The following is a 21,114-nucleotide window of genomic DNA, read 5'->3' as shown; positions in this document are numbered from 1 at the left end:
AGTAATATTATGCAATGTACAGGAGATTAAACTGGGTATACAATATATATATATTAGTACTACTGAGTACTAGTGCTAATGAGATGTATGATGTACAGAGTTGTAGTATTAATATGTACAGTGATACAGGTATAAAGACACTATGGTAGTAAGTAAGTCATACTAGCCAGCAGTGTAACTAGTAAGAGTATGTAAGGGATATGTACAGATATAGATATAGTATCTACAGATATGTAAAAGGATTATATGGGTTATATGCAGGTGTATAAGTAGGTAGTATATAGAAGGATTGTATGCAGGTATATTCAGACAGATATGGATATATATATACTGTATACAGTATATGCAATAAATGTAAATATATATATATATATATGAAATGCATATGTGTTTCTGTAGTAAATATATAGTGTACTGTATGTGGAAAAAAACACAGGAATACTATAAATCACTACAGTATTTCTGTGGTAAATCTCTACAGCGTGTGTGAAAACAACGGCACAAGAATCCTAGGTTGTAGTAAAATGTGTATATAGTGTATGTAGTGTATAGTGTACATGTATAGGGTAGATATTGTTTAGAGTACATTTATAGGGTAGATATTGTATAGTGTACATATATACTGTAGGGCACATAGTGTAGTGTGTGTAATGGGAAATATTAAAGGACTTTAATATTTCTCATTATGTGCATATATCGTTTATATAGTTATAGTGTACATATATAGTTTACATATTGTATAGTGTACATATATAGGGCACAGTGTATAGTGTACAGGGTACATAGTGTATAGTGTACATATATAGGGCACATAGTGTATAGTGTACAGGGTACAGTGCATGTGAGCGGATCGGAGCGTGAGCGCGGCGCGGGGAGTGGAGCGGGCGTTTTTTTTTTTTTTAAACTTTGGCCATTCCCCTGGCTCTTTTATGTGTTTATCACATTTATACTGGTCAAGGATGACCGACAGAAACAGGCTGAAAGGGTTCAGATGGGGGGGAAGACACTCTGGGAAAGGCACGGCTGCAGTCGGGATTCGAACTCGCTAAGCCCCAGATCCGTGACGAGCACGGTTGTCCACGGCGCTGAAATAGCGCTCGCGGTACGTGGTGAGCTACTGGAGCTCCCCTGAGCGGGCGGTTTTGACGTGAGCGAGGAGTGGGTTTTAAAATGTGTCGGCGCGACGTCCGGAGCGAGAGTTCTCCTCCGCTCCAATCCACTCCAGGCCGCTCACAGTGGTTTAACACTGATGTAATATACATGTAGTACAATGCCAAAGCAACAGATGGCGATGTACAAACATGAAGGCCATTTTCAACCAATGAGAAGGGTGAACCTGTGATATCCTGTTCAGGCTTTGTCACTCACTCCTGTTAGAAAAAGTATCGACGCCATTGTTGTTGTCGTTAGCTTACATGCTAACGTTAATGGCAGCGACCATAGCATTGTGGCTCGGCTAGCTATCATCGCTTAATAGAGCTAGTGAATGGATAAACAACGTTATTTAACATTGCAGAATGGGTACAATTACAATGCGGCTCAATACAAACAATTGTTAAGGGGCCCAGGGGGTGTAGACTGTTGTAGTTTGAGCTAATTTACACCATGCTCCAAAAAAAATTTAAAATCTGCCGAGCGATCTGGCGCGGGGAGCGGGGAACGCTCGATTCAAGGTGAGCGGTGAGCGAGCGGAGAGCGACTTGGGGGCGGGGTCAACATGAGCGATTAGCGGAGCGGACCAAGCTTTAAAGAGCGAAGAGCGGATTTCTCCCCCGCGCCGATCCGCTCACGTGGCCTGACAGGGTACATAGTGTATAGTGTACAGGGTACATAGTGTATAGTGTACAGGGTACATAGTGTATAGTATACAGGGTACAGGGTACATAGTGTATAGTGTACAGGGTACATAGTGTATAGTATACAGGGTACAGGGTACATCGTGTATAGTGTACAGGGTACATAGTGTATAGTGTACAGGGTACATAGTGTATAGTATACAGGGTACAGGGTACATAGTGTACAGGGTACATAGTGTATAGTATACAGGGTACAGGGTACATCATGTACAGGGTACATAGTGTATAGTATATAGTGTACAGGGTACATAGTGTATAGTGTACATATATAGTTTACATAGTGTATAGTGTACATATATAGTTTACATAGTGTATAGTGTACATATATAGTGTACATAGTGTATACTTAGTGTACATGGTACATAGTGTACAGGGTCCACTACATAGTGTATAGGGTACAGGGTACATAGGGTACAGGGTACATAGTGTACAGGGTACATCGTGTACAGTGTACATAGTGTATAGTATATAGGGTACAGGGTACATAGTGTACAGGGTACATCGTGTACAGTGTACATAGTGTATAGTATATAGGGTACAGGGTACATAGTGTACAGGGTACAGGGTACATAGTGTACAGGGTACATAGTGAACGTACCACACAGCAGACCAGCACGCCAGGCAGGGATGTCCAGCTGCAGCACAGAGCAGCTCCTCTCGTACGCCTCCACGGCGGAGCACAGCATGCCGTTGGCCGGAGTGTAGAGGCAGAGGTCATACACGCAGGAGCTGAAGAAGGGTTGGGGGTCAGAGTGCAGGTGGCAGGCGCTGAACGGCCCGCTGGTGTTGGTGATGACGCTGCAGAGCTGAGAGAACTCGTCTCTGAAGGGACAGTCCCCTCCCCCGCCTCGCACGTCTGTGGACCCGCATCTACGAGGAGGACGTCAGAAGTTACATTTTAAACTGTTATTCCCCTTGTTTATCAAACGTAATCTAAAATACTTCTACTCTTCTTCTTTTTAGGAGAATGGGCAGTCCTCTCCCTTTATTGAGACAGTAGGAAGGCTGAGAGGGAGACAGAGTAGAGGAGACACAGGAGAGAAGGATCTTTATTGAGACAGTAGGGAGGCTGAGAGGGAGACAGAGTAGAGGAGACACAGGAGAGAAGGTTCTTTATTGAGACAGTAGGAAGGCTGAGAGGGAGACAGAGTAGAGGAGACACAGGAGAGAAGGTTCTTTATTGAGACAGTAGGAAGGCTGGGAGGGAGACAGAGTAGAGGAGACACAGGAGAGAAGGATCCTTATTGAGACAGTAGGAAGGCTGAGAGGGAGACAGAGTAGAGGAGACACAGGAGAGAAGGTTCTTTATTGAGACAGTAGGAAGGCTGAGAGGGAGACAGAGTAGAGGAAACACAGGAGAGAAGGATCTTTATTGAGACAGTAGGAAGGCTGAGAGGGAGACAGAGTAGAGGAAACACAGGAGAGAAGGTTCTTTATTGAGACAGTAGGAAGGCTGAGAGGGAGACAGAGTAGAGGAGACACAGGAGAGAAGGTTCTCTATTGAGACAGTAGGAAGGCTGAGAGGGAGACAGAGTAGAGGAGACACAGGAGAGAAGGTTATTTGTTGAGACAGTAGGAAGGCTGATAGGGAGACAGAGTAGGGGAGACACAGGAGAGAAGGTTCTCTATTGAGACAGTAGGAAGGCTGAGAGGGAGACAGAGTAGGGGAGACATGGGAGAGAAGGTTCTTTATTGAGACAGTAGGAAGGCTGAGAGGGAGACAGAGTAGAGGAGACACAGGAGAGAAGGTTTTGTTGAGACAGTAGGAAGGCTGAGAGGGAGACAGAGTAGAGGAGACACAGGAGAGAAGGTTTTGTTGAGACAGTAGGAAGGCTGAGAGGGAGACAGAGTAGAGGAGACACAGGAGAGAAGGTTTTGTTGAGACAGTAGGAAGGCTGAGAGGGAGACAGAGTAGAGGAGACACAAGAGAGAATGTTCTTTTTTACCCACTATATGATAATAATAATAATTATTATTATTATTACCCACTATATGCCCGTTTTGTTGTTGTGAACACATTTTGTTATTGTGAAGGTCTGCACTTGTATACTGTGTATATGTTTTTTATTTATTTTGTATTCTGCTGTTGCAGCTTCAGGTGGACAGCAGGATACAATGGCGCCATCAAGTGGCCGTCAGGCTGCTGTGCACCTGAAGACGAGGCTACAGTGAGGGCATGAATGAATGAATGGATGAATGAATGAATGAAAACTTTATTTAACAGATTGCAGAATGGGTACAATACAGTACGGCTCAATACACACAATTATTAAGGGGATGCAGACCTGAGAAAGACGTCCACCTAGCGCACATTTCCAGCTGAAAAACGGTGGCAGTGCGCCGGTAGTGCTGGGATGAAGCGCTTGCGCTTGCTGCGTGCCTTTTGTAGCAAGATGACAGAGAGAAGAAATCTAGCGACAGCCATCTTTTTATCGTATTTTACTGCCGCGGTTTTGCACATATAGCATATTTTAATACACTTTATTGTATATTAATTATATATATAGTTATTGCCTGACACCACTGTTCGCCCTTTGCTTTTTATTAGTGTATTTGTGTAGTTATTAGTGTATTTGTGCTTTGTCGCGAATCGCAATGACCACCAACCAGCAGACGCTTGCCCTCATACTGCTCCTGTCTCTTGTGGGTAGGCAGGCAGGCAACTCCGGTGTCAGGTTACGAATGTGTCACGAGTGCCACGGCTGTGATTGGTTGTCTGAAATGACGCTCAGCGCATCGCTCTGAAAAGTTCAGAAGTGTTCAACTTTAAACGCTGGGTGCTGCCGCACAAAAAAGCTGAAAAGCGCTGAAAAAAGAAGCCGACTGCAGCGCATAGGCGGCAGCATGCGGCCGCATACGCTCCCTCCCCATTGGGATCAATTGACAAAAGACGCTTGCACCCAGAAATATGCGGCAGGTGGACGCGGGATCTGAGGCTCACCCTGGTCGGCTGGTGGGTGATTTCCAGCCGTCCCCAAAGCCATCGTCGCTCTGCGCCAATGTGCCGTTGGGCAAGACTTTGTCGTCTGAAGGGTCGTCGTTGAAGTTGCCGCACATCCCTCTGACGGCGCTGAATTGGCTCCGGTGCACACTGACCAGGAGGGTGTGTTGGCCGTCGAACTGGACCCTCAGGTCGGGGGTGTGGAGCACCACGGAGCCTTGCTCGCTCCGCACACTGGCCAGGGAGCCTGCGCTGGTGGGGAGGGTCACAGCACTGCCATCCACCTGGGGGAGGAGACACACACCATGGGGATTAATTTAACAAGGATTAAGATAAAATAAGTTTGCTCTGAACAGGGTACATCTCCATTTCTCTATGACGCCCCTCTAGCTCATGGACAGTCCTTAAATCAAATCAAATCAAATGTATTTGTAAGGCCCGACATGGGCCGGACGCTTGTATATTTTCCCTAACGGAGTTGCACTTCCTCGTTTGGTTTGCGCGATCTGATTGGTGCCATCTGATCGTTTTTTTCAGCGCCAATCGCGTTACTCCTAACAATCACGCCAGCAGGCTGTTACCCTAACCCTAACCAACTAACCCTAACCTTAACCAACTAACCCTAACCCTAACCCTAACCTTAACCCTAACCTTAACCAACTTCGAAAGAGAGCGACTTTGAAAGAGTCGCCAAGCTTAACCAGTTTGTTAGGAGTAACGCGATTCGCGCTGAGAAAAACGTCAGTGGCCAATCAGATCGCACAAACCGAACGCGGAAGTGCAACTCCGGTAGGGAAAATATACACGCAGGCCGGACACGTCTTCTCTCCCAATAGTCCTTAAAGCTTGAGATTCTCCCCTCTGTTGCAGAGTTTAAAACCTTGATCTCCAACCTTTCACAATCAAGTTGTACCTGTTTTAATAGATTTGTTATCCTTGCTCTTTGCCTCGTCTTGTTGTCTCTTTGTTATGATTTTATATGCTGTGTGATTTTACTTGCTCTTATGCTTATTCCTGTATGTACACTGTTGCCTTTCGAGTTTAAATAAAGGTTTGAAGTTGTGTTGACTTGTAACTGTCTGCTGATTTCTTCATGATTTATTCTTGTATCTCAGTGTCTCACGAGTTTAAATAAAGGTTTGAAATTCACTCATTCTTCTTCTTATTTACCTTCACTCTCATGTTGGGTCCGATCCTGACGGAGATGCTCTGGTGTCTCTCCACCAGGTGGACGTCCACCGCCGACACGAAGGACACCCGGTTGTCTCCCCGGTGGTTGTTGGTGGCGACCACTCGGAAGCCGGTGCCGTTGGCGGCGTGGCCGGCGCTCTCCGCGATGACGTAAGAGCAGGTGCCCTGGAAGTGAGCCAGCGCGCCGTCAAAGGTGAGGTAGTGAGGGTCGCCCCACACCGTGCAGGTGGCCAGCGTCCCGAAGCAGCCCAGCCGGCCGTCTCTGATGAAGCATTCCTCGTGGGCCGCGCAGGGCTGGCTGAGACACACCAGCTCATCGGGACTGAGGCACGAACACTGCTGGGAGCAGCCTGGGGTCCTGAAGCTCTCGCCCTCCTGCGAGTGAGCAGAACCACATTGATGTTAGAGCGAGCAGAACCACATTGATGTTAGAGCGAGCTGAACCACATTGATGTTAGAGTGAGCTGAACCACATTGATGTCAGAGTGAGCAGAACCACATTGATGTTAGAGCGAGCTGAACCACATTGATGTTAGAGTGAGCTGAACCACATTGATGTCAGAGTGAGCAGAACCACATTGATGTTAGAGCGAGCAGAACCACATTGATGTTAGAGTGAGCTGAACCACATTGATGTTAGAGTGAGCTGAACCACATTGATGTCAGAGTGAGCAGAACCACATTGATGTTAGAGTGAGCAGAACCACATTGATGTTAGAGTGAGCAGAACCACATTGATGTTAGAGTGAGTAGAACCGTTACATTGATGTTAGAGCGAGCTGAACCACATTGATGTTAGAGTGAGCAGAACCTCATTGATGTCAGAGTGAGCAGAACCTCATTGCCCGTATCAGGTACATGGACTGCTATTTATACTTTTATCCAAAATGCTTTACAACTCATGCCTCACATTTGACACGTTCTCTCACGCGTTCTCTCAGACACTCACACTCACTACCTGGTGTCTCTAGGGGACTTGAACTCACTACCTGGTGTCTCTAGGGGACTTGAACTCACTACCTGGTGTCTCTCTGGGACTTGAACTCACTACCTGGTGTCTCTAGGGGACTTGAACTCACTACCTGGTGTCTCTAGGGGACTTGAACTCACTATGGTGTCTCTAGGGACTTCAACTCACTAGCTGGTGTCTCTAGGGGACTTGAACTCACGTCGTAGTAGAAACCGTCGTACAGGCAGCCACAGTGCTGCACAGGGACACAGCGTCCTCCACTCCTCAGGAAGCCCTGGTCGCAGAAGCATCCCTCGGAGCAGACCTGCTCACAGCTGGCGTCGATGCTGCTGGCGCAGGTGTGTCCGCAGTCTGTACCACACAGCTCGTAGTGGCTGTGGGCAGGACACTCCACCCCTGCAGGGAGCCCAGAGTGGGATTAGTTCAAAGGACCTGAACACACAGTGCCTTACCACTTTGGACGCCAGACCCGATGATAGTCTGGTTATCTCGCCATGCATTGAGCGCCAGGACCCCTGAAAACCAGAGTATAGTCGGGTTTTCATCGTTATTTCTTTTATTCGATATTTCCATTCATTACAGGCACACAGACATCTTGGTTAACATGGGGAATCATCCTGAGAATGCCAAAGTGCAATACCATCCGCATCCACCCAGGTGGCAGTATCGAGCACCCTTTGAAACATTATATCTTGGCCTGTGGGTCGATCAAAAGTTTCCGGTCAGATTTCTCTTGGTCGGGCAAGGGGGGCGGTTATAATGGTGGGATTGAGAAGCGTGAATTGCTCCCGGTGCATGACGTGTGGCGGATTATGTTGACGACACGATCGACACCAATACTGGGACTCGCGATCAGATAATTGGAATATTCTTTTTGGGGTACATCCTTGTGAAGGTAAGGCCTATATGGTATCAATCCTGCTGTGATCCAACCATGATTTCACTTTGATCACAATATATGTGTGTATTTTACTCCACAACGTGTGCCGTTGGTGACGATCAAAGCATGAAAAAACGACCCCCACCCTTTCATGCATTCATGATGAAACATAATACCGATAATATAATATATGATTTCAAAATAGTAGTGTGTACAGGCGAGAAATGGCAACGTTTTTAGTGAATTGCACGTATTGCTGCATAGCGTCATTTTCTGGGATTAGACAGGATTACTCTAAAACTATAGTCATATTCACCACGGTATAAAACGGGAATGTATGGATGAAATTTTTTTTTCTTTAACACATATTGAACGATAGATAGTCGATGTCAAATGGGCCATAGTATTGTATCCATAGCTATAATATAGAATATAGTTATAGCCCTGCAAACACCGCCACGTATTCCTATATTTTAGAGCGTCAGCCTTTTAACAACACATCACGCATATCGCTGTGGCATCCAAAGTGTTAAGCTGGGAGACACGTCACAAAGCCTTTTGAAGAGCTACCGTGCACACAGTTGTAAACGAGACCACAAACCGCCTGGGCCGGTCCTTTATACCAGCAGCCATCAGGCTCTACGACCAAGGGCTCGGACGGCCGGCTCTGCTGCCAGGAGAACTATCGCTGTCAGAACTCGGGACGTGAGAACTCAAGACTCATATCCACGTGCACTCATTGTACTTTCTTGTATTTTGTACTTTTATATTGTATCTGTATATTGTATATTGTAATTTATGTGCAAATGTGATAACATTGCTCTTTCAGGCTCAACCTCTCGATTGAAGACCTTGCTCGTCCAATATTTATTTTTGCAACTGGTTTAAAGTGTGTAAGTGCCGAGTTTACTGCATGTGACTGGAAGAAATAAGAACCTTTTGTCTTGAAAGGTAAAATATCACCGTTGTAAATGTCACCTACGGTTGATATTACTCCATATTATTGATATTACTTCATATATTACTCCATATTATTGATATTACTCCATATATTACTCCATATTATTGATATTACTGAATATTATTGATATTACTCCATATATGACTCCATATTATTGATATTACTCCATATATTACTCCATATTATTGATATGATTGACTCCATGTGGTTTTAAAGACTCACTGCAGGTGGTGTTCTGTCTCCAGGGGTAGACTGCAGCGTTGGCAGCCTGGCAGGCGCTGACGTAGGTCTGGATGGCTCTGCACAGCACGTCTTGGCCTCCGTCGCCGGAGATGCACACGTCGAACACGCAGTCGTTGAAGAAGGGCGCCGGGTCCACCTGGCCATGGCAGAAGCTGAGAGGCCCCTCGGGCGAGCTGATGGCTGAACACTGGGCGCGCGCGGGGGCCTCGTGGGCACAGCGCGGACAGGAGGAGCCACAGCCGTCGCTGCAGGTGTCGTTGCTCGGCACCTTCCAGGACGTCCCGAGCTGAGAGGGAGAGGAGGCCACGGCTCCGGACGGGGTGCGGAAGTCGTCGTCTGGATTGCCGTTGAAGTTCCCACACAGTCCGCATGTGTTCCCACTGCATGGATGATAACGATGACGTCGATTCCATTATCAATATTTCCAAAAGGTGATGAACCTACAAGCTGAACTAAGCCAGCATTATGGCAAATAATCTTACTGTCTTCTCCAGAGTCAGACAAGAAGATGGATACCAGTTTCCTCTCTGTACGTTCAGTAGAAAGCTATCCGGCTGCAAGCTAGCCTAGCTTAGCACAATGAATGGAAACAGAACAGGCCAGCTAGCCTAGCTGTTGCCCAAAAACACCTCTCCTGGAGTTTTAAGCTAGGCTGGTGATCCGTACAGTGGTGGCCGGTCCGATCCACTTTTGGGTGGGTGCACGGGGTAGGGGTAGGGGGGGGTGGGTGAAGGGGGGGGGGGGCAAACCCCCCCCTTCCCTTTTTGCAATGGTCACTTTTGGCGAGTTGTTCTACATTTAGGTTAAACATTAATGAACAAAGGGACAGCTACAGTATGTAAATTGTAAAGCTTTTTTTTTTTATTCCAGTCAACGCGTACTGTGTGTGAGAGAGAGAGAGAGAGAGAAAGAGAGAGAGCAAGATAGAGAGAGCGAGAGAGATAGAGAGAGAGAGAGAGAGAGAGAGAGAGAGAGAGAGAGAGAGAGAGAGAGAGAGAGAGAGAGAGAGAGAGAGAGAAGGGAGCATGAGAGACAGGGAGAGAAAGAGAGAGATAGAGAAAGAGATGGATATATATATCGCGCCACTCACTCATATCAGACCTCACTGCACGCCTATCATGTATGTGACAAATAAACCTCTTGAATCTTGACTTGCCATATTCAATCAGTTTCAGTAACTACAGAACACTACATATTGTTAGACTCACCTGTTGTTTGGAACGAGCCTCGAGCCGTCGTGTTAACCCTTCGAGAAGCTTTTGTGGTCCGGAAAGGCTTGATAAAGTGTATGTCCACTGTCCAGACTCCATATAAATCCAAATCCAACACTGTCAGTAATGTACAGTATCTCGTGCTGATCTCTCCAACTCCTGAGAATACACTTCTTATATCTTATTACCGAACCACGAGCCTAGCTAAGCTAACACACTGAATCGAAACGGAATAAATAAAATAGGACTGACTGGCTCCTCCTCGCATGCTTTTCTGTCTGACGACGTGGGGAGTACAGTGGCGCAGAGTTTGCTTCGAGCGCTAGAAAAACGCGCCATGATTACATCATATTTGAACGCACTGATAGGCGAAATGTATTTGCTTGACGTATTTACATTGGCTGCGATGATACAGTGACGCGCACAGTGTGCGTGCTACGTCTATGCACCCAGCTTTAGAGGTACTCTCTATATCATTAGAGACAGTGACGTCATGTGAATCACAAAACAATGATTTATATTTGATATATTAACGTTATTGTGCATTTGAAACACAAACATACTTAAAATGAGTAAATATTATTCATTTTAAACATGTTTAGTTTATTTTTAGGGGTCTAAAATAAAAATAAAACATTTTCTTCTTCTCCTGCTCTCTTCACCAGGGGGGGGGCGGCGCCCCAGCGCCCCCTATCGGCCGGCCGCCACTGGATCCGTATCCGCTTCCATTCATTTGTGCTTGCACACAGAGAGGAAGATGACAGAACTTCTTGTCTGACTCTGGAGAACACAGTAAGTGTATATCCCATAATATTGGCGTGTTCCTGTAAAAAACGCAACTGTTTCCAAGAATTCTAAATAATGGAAATGAGTGACATTTTAAAAAGTTCTACATGCCAAGTTCTGTGTATTTCACTTGATAAAAGACACCAGATGTCTTCAATCAGAAGGTCTATTGGTGTTAAAATGTCTAATAAATATGTAAATACCGGCCCTTTAAAACGTGGTTCAAAGCATTTCAACGTAGTCTGCGGTAAGAGACACATTACGTCAGCAGAAGCTCTATAATAAACACCTGTAGTTTGAAGCACTATAACAAACACCTGTAGTTTGAAGCACTATAATAAACACCTGTAGTTTGGAGCACTATAATAAACACCTGTAATTTGAAGCACTATAATAAACACCTGTAGTTTGAAGCACTATAATAAACACCTGTAGTTTGAAGCACTATAATAAACACTTGTAGTTTGAAGCTCTATAATAAACACCTGTAGTTTGAAGGCACAGAGATGAACACTGTGCTGCCTCCGTCGTAGCTGACACTCAGACCAAAGTCAGCGTTCACAAAGGTGCGGAATCCACTGGCGTAGATGGAGACACGACCTCCGTGCAGAAGTACTGGTAGATGAACAGTCACATCGTCCACCTAAAACACAAAGTACTGGTAGATGAACAGTCACATCGTCCACCTAAAACACAAAGTACTGGTAGATGAACAGTCACATCGTCCACCTAAAACACAAAGTACTGGTAGATGAAACATTATTTCTGCTTTCACTTTGATCTTTTTGCAAAACGTTTTTTGTTCGTTTTCTTTTTTTACTCTGCCTTCATGTTGTGGAAACATAACCTCTACAGAGTGTATCTGATCTCTGCTATAGTGTCTATGGAGGTGACACCTCTACAGTGTGTCTATGGAGGTAACACCTCTACAGTGTGTCTATGGAGGTGACACCTCTACAGTGTGTCTATGGAGGTGACACCTCTACAGTGTGTCTATGGAGGTGACACCTCTACAGTGTGTCTATGGAGGTGACACCTCTACAGTGTGTCTATGGAGGTGACACCTCTACAGTGTGTCTATGGAGGTGACACCTCTACAGTGTGTCTATGGAGGTGACACCTCTACAGTGTGTCTATGGAGGTGACACCTCTACAGTGTGTCTATGGAGGTGACACCTCTACAGTGTGTCTATGGAGCTGATCTCTAGGGCCTCTACTCACTTGCACCACACCATGTTGTCCCCTGGACATGGTGACCCGGTGACCCCCCACGCTGACGTACACCTCGGCCGTGACCGACACCGGCAGCCCCTGCCGTGCCTCGTTCCTGCCCTCCACCTGGAAGTGCTGCAGTCCACCGGTGCCATTGCACACGGTGGCCAGGACGTAGCGGCAGGTGCCCTGGAAGTCGTAGGCGCGGCCGTCGAAGGTGAGGTAGTGGGGGTCTCCGGACGCGGAGCAGGTGCCGCGGGGGTTGGGGTGGCAGCCCAGGTCTCCCCCCACGATGCCGCAGGTCTCCTGGGGGCCGCAGGCAGTCGGGGCGCAGCTGACCGCGCCGGTGGTGCCGTTACAGGAACACCAGCTCCGGCACTCCTCGCCGTCCCAGAATTGCTCGCCGCCCTGCCGGTAGCGGCCCTGGTGGTGGCATCCGCAGGCGACGGGCGGCACGCACCGGTTGCCGCTGAGGAGGAAGCCGTCGTCACATTGGCACCCTTCCTGGCACGCGGTGGCACAGAGGAACGGGAAGGACAGGCTGGGACAGGAAGAGGGGCAGGACGTGCCACACAGCTCGTAGTGGCTGCTGGACGGACAGCTCTGCCCTGTCGAGACAGAGACAAGACATGGTGCGTTTATTTAACAGCTTTTATCCAAAGCGCTTTGCCATTTATGTTCCTCACATTTTACCCATTCACTCACACATTCACACACCGACGGCGGAGGCGACCATGCAAGGTGCCAACCTGCACATCGGGAGCAGTTAGGGTTCGACACACTGTTTGGGAGGAGCGGGAATCAAACCGGTAACCTCCAGATTACCAGACGACTGCTCTACCTCCTGAACCACTGTCGCCCCCTCTCTGTAAATAAGTCATACCACGAATGGCGAAGTGCTTACCACAGCCCGTTGCGTTCCTCCAGTCTCCGATGGGGATCCTGTTCTGTTGGCAGAGCAGGGCGTAGTCTCTCAGGGCCTCACACAGCACCCCCTCCGCCCCGCCAGACGCCCTCATGTTTTGCACACACTCCTCTATCGGCCCCCATGGCTCCACGCTGTGCTGACACTGAGCAAACGGCCCGCTCAACGACGCCATCAGGCCGCAGAGTTGATTGTAATCTGTGACGTTCGGTCCAACGCGCGTCCCCCCCCCGCCGTCTCCTCTCTCCACGCAGTGCGCCGAGAGGGAACCGTCGCGCCAACTGTCGCCGAAGTCCTGAGGGCCGCTGGCTAGCGTGCCGTTGGGCGTGCGGAAGTCGTCGTGTTGGTGACCGTTGTAGTTACCGCAGAGTCCGGCGAGCGAGCCGTTGTAGACGCCGGGCGCGGTGACGCGCACCAGGTGAGGCCAGTCTGTCTGCACGGTCACTCCGAAGGAGGTGTGGAGGATTATGCTGTGGGCGCTGCTGTGGTAGAGGAGGATCCGGTTGGACGCCGTGCTGAAGGGCAGTTGGACGAGCTGACCGTCAACCTGAGGATAGTTCAACAAGGGGTCAGTGCAGGGAAGCACTTCAGAGACCTACACACCACACACGCTCATTACACGCACACACTGCTGCTAACAGAAACCTTGTATTGTATACGTTTGTATAGTAATTGTGTACTATAGTTTATAGTTTTAGTTTATAGTCTCTTTTCTAGCTATTTATACAGTTAGCATAACATCGTTTTATAAAGATAGAATATACGTTGTGTATTATGTTTAGTTTTATAAAACATAATGTTGAATAATAATAATAATAATATGTTGAACATAATGTTGAACCTCATCCTTCACTCTGTTATCTTTCTCTCCCATTACAGACGCCGAGACCCTGAACCTGGTAACGTGGAACCGTCCGACTACATGCCAGCTGGATCAGCTACCCTCCCCACTCCTCCAGACCATAGCACCAGACATCCTCCCATTCCTAACTGCAACCATCAACTCAGTGGAGGTTATTGCATGACTACTAGTGAGGCAGTGCTTCACTAGTATACAAAATATATATATATTATTACATATTTGTATTATTTGTATTATTATTATTAAAAAAAATTATTAGAAATGTTTTCCTCTGTGAAAAAAAACAATGCCAGTGAATTTTCTTCAAAAATGTCCAAGTGACAGCTCTCTGACCCTGATCCCATAACACATTGATGCTGGTCAGACTGTCAGCTGTCAATCAGTCACTGCAAATGTTTGCACTGGGCAGGGCTTAAGAATCTAATAATCCAATCAAAATAGGGTATTTGAGAAAAAGGGGAAAAAAAAGGCGGTTAGTGAGGCCATGCGCACTTGATTGATTGGCGTTCACGCCGTGTTACATTGTGTTGACAACCTTGAGATCCAATCAGCGAATGGTGCCAGCTAATGATACGGAACTGCAGCTAGACCCTATTGACTGTGGCGTCAATAGCCATCTAATGTTCTAGATTTTTCTGTCATCATCTCACCACTGAGACTGACTGTGTGCAATTTACCTTGAAAGAGACTGACATCGAGAATAAGATCTTTATTCAATTGTTCATGAACTTATTGTGCATCGTTTGATGATATATATATATATATTTTTATCTCAGTTGAAGTAGTGTAATTTACGTGAACGTGCCATCTTGGACTCTGTAAGCTAACTTGTTGTAGCTAATGTGAGCTAATAGCTAAGTCATCGAAACGTTCACCCAGAGGAAGAAGAAGAAGAGGAAGATGGGGTAGGTGCCCACAGCTTTGATGAGTGCACTGCTTTGGCAATCGCTTGGGTGACTGTCTGAGTGACCACCTGTCGGAGTCGGAGTCCAGAAAATGGAACGTGTGTCACACATCAACAGAACAATGTTTAGTGGATTTCGACAGCATCCTCACGCAAATGAAGGATCGATTAGATCACAAAAGACTGCTGTTTGTTGCATTGCCTGATTTGCAACTGTTTGCAAGCAGAGGAGGTCATTGAACGTTTCATCAGAAAATATCGAAGGATGGATTTAATTTACAAGTGATCAGATGGGAGGGACACTATTTCCTCGTAAAGAAGTACATCAAATGGTGATTGGATTTAAAATATATATATATATTGGGCCGCTGCGTCCAGTGTGTCAGTGACGTGTGTGTGGCTGAAATGCCTTTCGAATTACCCACATAATTGTCCTTGTGTTACATAAAACCCAGGTGTTTTGGCTGATGTTTGACTGAGAGGCTGAGGTTCAGCAGCTTGTTTTCACAGTGCTGCTCTTATCCACGTTTCCCTCGATATTCAAATGTACAGTTTTGCTTGTACAACTTTGACTCAGAATGATCTGTTTTATTGAAATCGTCACAGCAGTATAGTTTGTTTATACTTCAGAAGTATGATATTTAAACATGGTCCCCAAAATGAATGGAAGCGAATAAGGAGCCTGACACCTGGGAGGAATGGGGGTGTTGCAGCCTTGGAGATGTTTTAAAAATATAATTTAATATATAATGTCCTCGACGACCAGTTGAACATCTCCGCTCACATCGCAGCGACAACCAGAACCTGCAGATTCCTCCTGAGCAACGTCAGAAGGATACGCCCCTTCCTGACAAAAGAAGCCACCCAACTCCTTGTCCAATCAACAGTCATCTCCCGCCTCGACAATTGCAACGCACTGCTTGCTGGCCTTCCGGCCACTGCCACCAAGCCTCTTCAACTCATTCAGAACGCAGCGGCCCACCTGATCTCAAACCTACCGAAGTCAGCCATGTCACCCCACTTCTCAGGGACCTGCACTGGCTCCCCATTGCTGCACGAATCCGCTTCAAGGCCCTCGACCTGGCATACCGTGCGGCAAAGGGAACCGCTCCCGCCTACCTCCGGTCAATGGTCTCTAACTACACACCCTCAAGACCCCTACGCTCTGCATCTTCTGGCCGTCTCAGACCCACTCCTATCCAAGCTCCGGGAAGATCATCAAGGAGAAGCCGCCTTTTCTCAGTCCTTGCCCCACAATGGTGGAATGAACTGCCCACCCCAGTTAGGACAGCCAAAACCCGTCCAATCTTTCGTCGTCGACTAAAGATGCACTTCTTCAACCATTATCTGAAAAACACTAACTAACCTTACTGTCATGTCCTAATAAACTAACCTACACTGTAGCACTCAACACTTTGATGAACATTGTTACTCAACTGATAGAGTTGTGCCCTTCCTGATGACTTGTCGTACAGAACTTGTAAGTCGCTTTGGATAAAAGCGTCAGCTAAATAACATTTAATAATGTAAATGTAAATGTATATAGATAGAATATACATTGTGTATTATGTTTAGTTTTATAGTTAGTTTATAGTTTTAGTTTATAGTTTAGTCATAGCTTATCTAGTTTATAGTTATAGTTTATAGTTTGTATAGATAGAAATATAGGTTGTGTATTATGTTTACAAAACCTACTACGGTTGAGGAGCCGGGAAAAATGAGCATCTCACGTTTTTTTCTGAATGTATGCACAATAAAATAATCAGAATCTCAATCAGAATCTGAATCTGAATGGGAAGCATAGACAATAGGATTTCACAACGAGCAAGAGCATATGTACTGTATTGTATTGTGGGGATTATGTGTATATCTCGTAACCTACATTTATTGATTCAAATACAGGAATGTATATTCCTGTGATTTATTGGGATATTTACTGTTAATGTTTGTCTTGTCAAAAAAAAAAAAAAAAAATGGTACAATAGGATTTCACAGAACATCCCAAACACTGACCTGGACTCGGCTGTCACCTCCCATCTCAATGGACACCTGTGTGCCCTCTGCCTCAAACTTCAGGAACCGCTGGAAACCCTGCTGCCCTCCGGGCACCTTCTCCGCGGTCACCGTGAAGTGGGGGTAGGGGGACAACCCCGTCACTCTGGTCAGGGTCAGACTACACGCCCCGGGGTACTGGTACCTCAGTCCGTCAAACGTACGGTACGACCTGGGTCCCTTCACCCAGCACGTCTCGTAGCCGGTGGGCCGGCAGCCTCTCTCTCCAGCCTCCACCCTGCAGGCCTCCAGTGGACCACAGCCGTGCGCCTGGCAGCTCATGGAGTCAGGAGTGCAGGTACAGCGCCTCCCGCAGGCCTGGTCCAGGATGACGCTCTGTCCTAAGCTGTAGTAGCGGCCTTCGAAGGCACAGCCACATCGAGTGGTCGGTACGCAAACCCCACTACTGAGGACGTGGCCTGGGTCACAGATGCAGCTCTCCTGAGGAGGGATGGGGCAGTTCTGGGTGGAGTTGGGGCTGGTGCAGGTGGCAGGGCAGCCTGTGCCTTGGGACTCGAAGTGGCTGTTGGCTGGGCAGGGGATTTCTGTGCAAGGACAAAACAATTATATTTATATAGCAGATGTCTGACCCAAAGCGTTAGATCACAACATATCGTGTGGCTGACATACTGTATATATGAACACTTACCACAGAAGATGTCTGGCTGACATACTGTATATATGAACACTTACCACAGAAGATATCTGACTAACATACTGTATATATGAACACTTACCACAGAAGATGTCTGACTCACATACTGTATATACAGTATGAACACTTACCACAGAAGATGTCCGACTCACATACTGTATATATGAACACTTACCACAGAAACCATGTGACCTCCAGGCTCCTGGCTGGATACCATGCTGTTGGCACTGACTGGCGTACACACTCAGAGCCTGGCAGAGGATGGGCTGGTACCCTCCTCCCACACACAGATCATACACACAGCTGTCTGCGTAGGTCTGTGGAGGCAGCCGCTGGTGGCAGGGGGCGAAGGGTCCAGTAGGGTCCTGGAGGATCCCACAGTGACCAGTGTTGCCATAGAGACTGGTCTGCGCTGCCGTGCAGCCAGCACAAGCCAGACCGGCACACCGGGTCCCACAGCCGGCCTCGTCGTCCCCTGGCGCCTGCCAGCTGTTGGCGAACTCAACGTCAGAATTCACCAGCTCGCCTTGCCGGGTTCGGAAGTCATCCGCACGGAGGTTGTTGAAGTTTCCACACAGACCACACGTGGCGTTCTGGTAGCTGAACGGTAAGCTGATCCGGACGTAATGGTGGGCGTCGTAGGTGACCACCAACCCGAAATCAGTGCTGACGGCCAGGGAGAAGCCTGTCTGGTAGACCTGGACGCTGCCATTGCGGAGGGAGAAGGGGGTGGAGGTGAAGCTCCCGTCGACCTGAAGGAGGAGCCAGGGGTCAGTGGAGAGGAAGAAGGAGCCAGGGGTCAGCGGAGAGGAAGGAGGAGCCAGGGGTCAGCGGAGAGGAAGGAGGAGCCAGGGGTCAGAGATTAGGATTTGATACATGAAGTCCTATCATACATGAAGTCCTATCATACATGAAGTCCTATCATACATGAAGTCCTATCATACATGAAGTCATATCATACATGAAGTCCTATCATACATGGAGTCCTATCATACATGAAGTCCTATCATACATGAAGTCCTATCATGCATGAAGTCCTATCATGCATACAGTCCTATCATACATGAAGTCATATCATACATGAAGTCCTATCATACATGGAGTCCTATCATACATGAAGTCCTATCATACATGAAGTCCTATCATGCATGAAGTCCTATCATGCATACAGTCCTATCATGCATGAAGTCCTATCATGCATGAAGTCCTATCATGCATACAGTCCTATCATACATGAAGTCCTATCATACATGAAGTCCTATCATACATGGAGTTCTATCATACATGAAGTCCTATCATACATGATGTCCTATCATACATGGAGTCATATCATGCATGAAGTCCTATCATACATGAAGTCATATCATACATGAAGTCCAATCATGCATGGAGTCCTATCATACATGAAGTCCTATCATACATGAAGTCATATCCGTACATGAAGTCATATCTGTACATGAAGTCCTATCATACATGAAGTCCTATCATACATGAAGTCCTATCTGTACATGGAGTCCTATCATACATGAAGTCATATCTGTACATGGAGTCCTATCATACATGGAGTCCTATCATACATGAAGTCCTATCATACATGGAGTCCTATCATACATGGAGTCCTATCATACATGGAGTCCTATCCATACATGAAGTCCTATCATACATTAAGTCCTATCATACATGAAGTCCTATCATACATGATGTCCTATCATACATGAAGTTATATCATACATGGAGTCATATCATACATGAAGTCATATCATACATGAAGTCATATCATACATGAAGTCCTATCATACATGAAGTCCTATCATACATGAAGTCCTATCATACATGAAGTCCTATCATACATGAAGTCATATCATACATGAAGTCATATCTGTACATGATCACCATCAGTCCATCACTGACCTTTGCCTCAGCGCGGTGACCTTTGACCAGCTCGATGACGACATCGTAGACGAACACTTTGACCAGCCGGGTCCAGGCCACCCTGGTGCTCCCGCGGTTCTCGTTCTTGCCCTCCACGCGGTAGTAGGGCAACAGGCCGGCGCGGCCGCAGGACTCCGAGAGGACGTAGGTGCAGGTGCCCTGGAAGTGGAACACGGTGCCGTCGAAGGTGTAGTAGTGCGGGTCTCCGGACACGGTGCAGGTGCGCCTGCGGAGCCGCTGGCAGGAGAACTGGAAGGAGGCGCGCCGGCAGACCTGGGAGAAGGAGCAGGGCTGGTCCTGACACTGCAGCCCCGAGGAGGTGCAGGTGCACTGCTGCCTGCAGGTGGCGTCGCTCCAGAAGGAGTCGCCCTGCTGGATGGAGGAACCTGGGGAAATAACACGAGAAGATTGATTTCTAAAGTAATAACGTAGTAACTGTAGTAGTATTTAATAGGTATTTAAAACTTGGGTATTTATTTCAAAAATACTATAGCGTAGTAAGTGTGAGTAGTATTTATAGGTACGTATTTAGACCTTGGGTATTTATTTCTAAAGTAATAGCGTAGTAACTGTTAGTAGTATTTAATAGGTATTTAGACCTTTGGTATTTATTTCTAAAGTAGTAATGGTAAATGGTGCATTTATATAGTTATTTTATTTAACGACACGGAACGGGAATAGAACAGGGAATCGAACAAGGAACTTCCGGATTACCAGACAACTGCTCTACCTCCCGAGCCACTGTCACCCCACAGGTCATGGGGGAGGATCTAAGGAGAAAATCCACTCTAAAATAGATCACAGGTGCTATTTCTATCATACTGTACAGCTCAGTGCCCATTTGCGAATATGAGCAAGTCTCTCCTGAAAGGAACAATTCCATTTTACATCAATTACTCAATCATTATTTCTCACATGCCTCCACGTTGAATCCAAAAATGGTAGCCATACTTGAATGCAGAATTTATCCAAAATGTGGATAAATGTGGTTGGGAGGTACTGCGCAACGACTAGATACACGAGACTTGGATTATATGGATTATACTGAATTTGTAAATGGATATTTTGATATAGTATAGCTGTTGTTACATTTCGACGCCATTAACTTAAATGCATCAAGTATGGCTGCCACATTTCCCTTCCAGGTGGAGGCATGCAAGACGAGTGAGTAAGTGATATATTAATGGAAGAGGTTAAGCAAGGCTGATGATGCGTTCACCCTCTGGTCTAACCCTGGAACCTGCAGCCTCTGGACCCGTGGTCGGTGCTGACTAACCCTGGAACCTGCAGCCTCTGGACCCGTGGTCGGTGCTGACTAACCCTGGAACCTGCAGCCTCTGGACCCGTGGTCGGTGCTGACTAACCCTGGAAGCTGCAGCCTCTGGACCCGCGGTCGGTGCTGACTAACCCAGGAAGCTGCAGCCTCTGGACCCGCGGTCGGTGCTGACTAACACTGGAAGCTGCAGCCTCTGGACCCGTGGTCGGTGCTGACTAACCCTGGACCCTGCAGCCTCTGGACCCGCGGTCGTGCTG

The 21,114-nt window shown here is 47.0% G+C and overlaps 1 protein-coding gene across 1 annotated transcript in view; it reads right to left on the bottom strand.

The window, feature by feature from the left end:
• The window catches only part of LOC311236076 (alpha-tectorin-like), a 58,658-nt gene that overhangs the window by 21,601 nt on the left and 15,943 nt on the right, over positions 1 to 21,114 (bottom strand). Inside the window, exons 8-18 of the mRNA XM_084323672.1 lie at positions 19,561 to 19,967; positions 17,825 to 18,401; positions 16,956 to 17,539; positions 13,156 to 13,723; positions 12,261 to 12,859; positions 11,525 to 11,682; positions 9,022 to 9,422; positions 7,158 to 7,354; positions 5,968 to 6,363; positions 4,798 to 5,081; positions 2,455 to 2,726 (exon numbers count right to left, since the gene is read on the bottom strand). Coding sequence (XP_084179798.1) covers positions 2,455 to 2,726; positions 4,798 to 5,081; positions 5,968 to 6,363; positions 7,158 to 7,354; positions 9,022 to 9,422; positions 11,525 to 11,682; positions 12,261 to 12,859; positions 13,156 to 13,723; positions 16,956 to 17,539; positions 17,825 to 18,401; positions 19,561 to 19,967 — 4,443 coding nt within the window. The remainder of the gene's footprint in view (positions 1 to 2,454; positions 2,727 to 4,797; positions 5,082 to 5,967; positions 6,364 to 7,157; positions 7,355 to 9,021; positions 9,423 to 11,524; positions 11,683 to 12,260; positions 12,860 to 13,155; positions 13,724 to 16,955; positions 17,540 to 17,824; positions 18,402 to 19,560; positions 19,968 to 21,114) is intronic.

The sequence above is a fragment of the Notolepis coatsorum genome (assembly GCF_963971535.1).
Source record: "Notolepis coatsorum genome assembly, chromosome: 10".
NCBI classification, from domain to species: domain Eukaryota; kingdom Metazoa; phylum Chordata; class Actinopteri; order Aulopiformes; family Paralepididae; genus Notolepis; species Notolepis coatsorum.
Note: the sequence above shows the minus strand (reverse complement) of the source record. Positions and strands in the feature narration are given on the sequence as shown.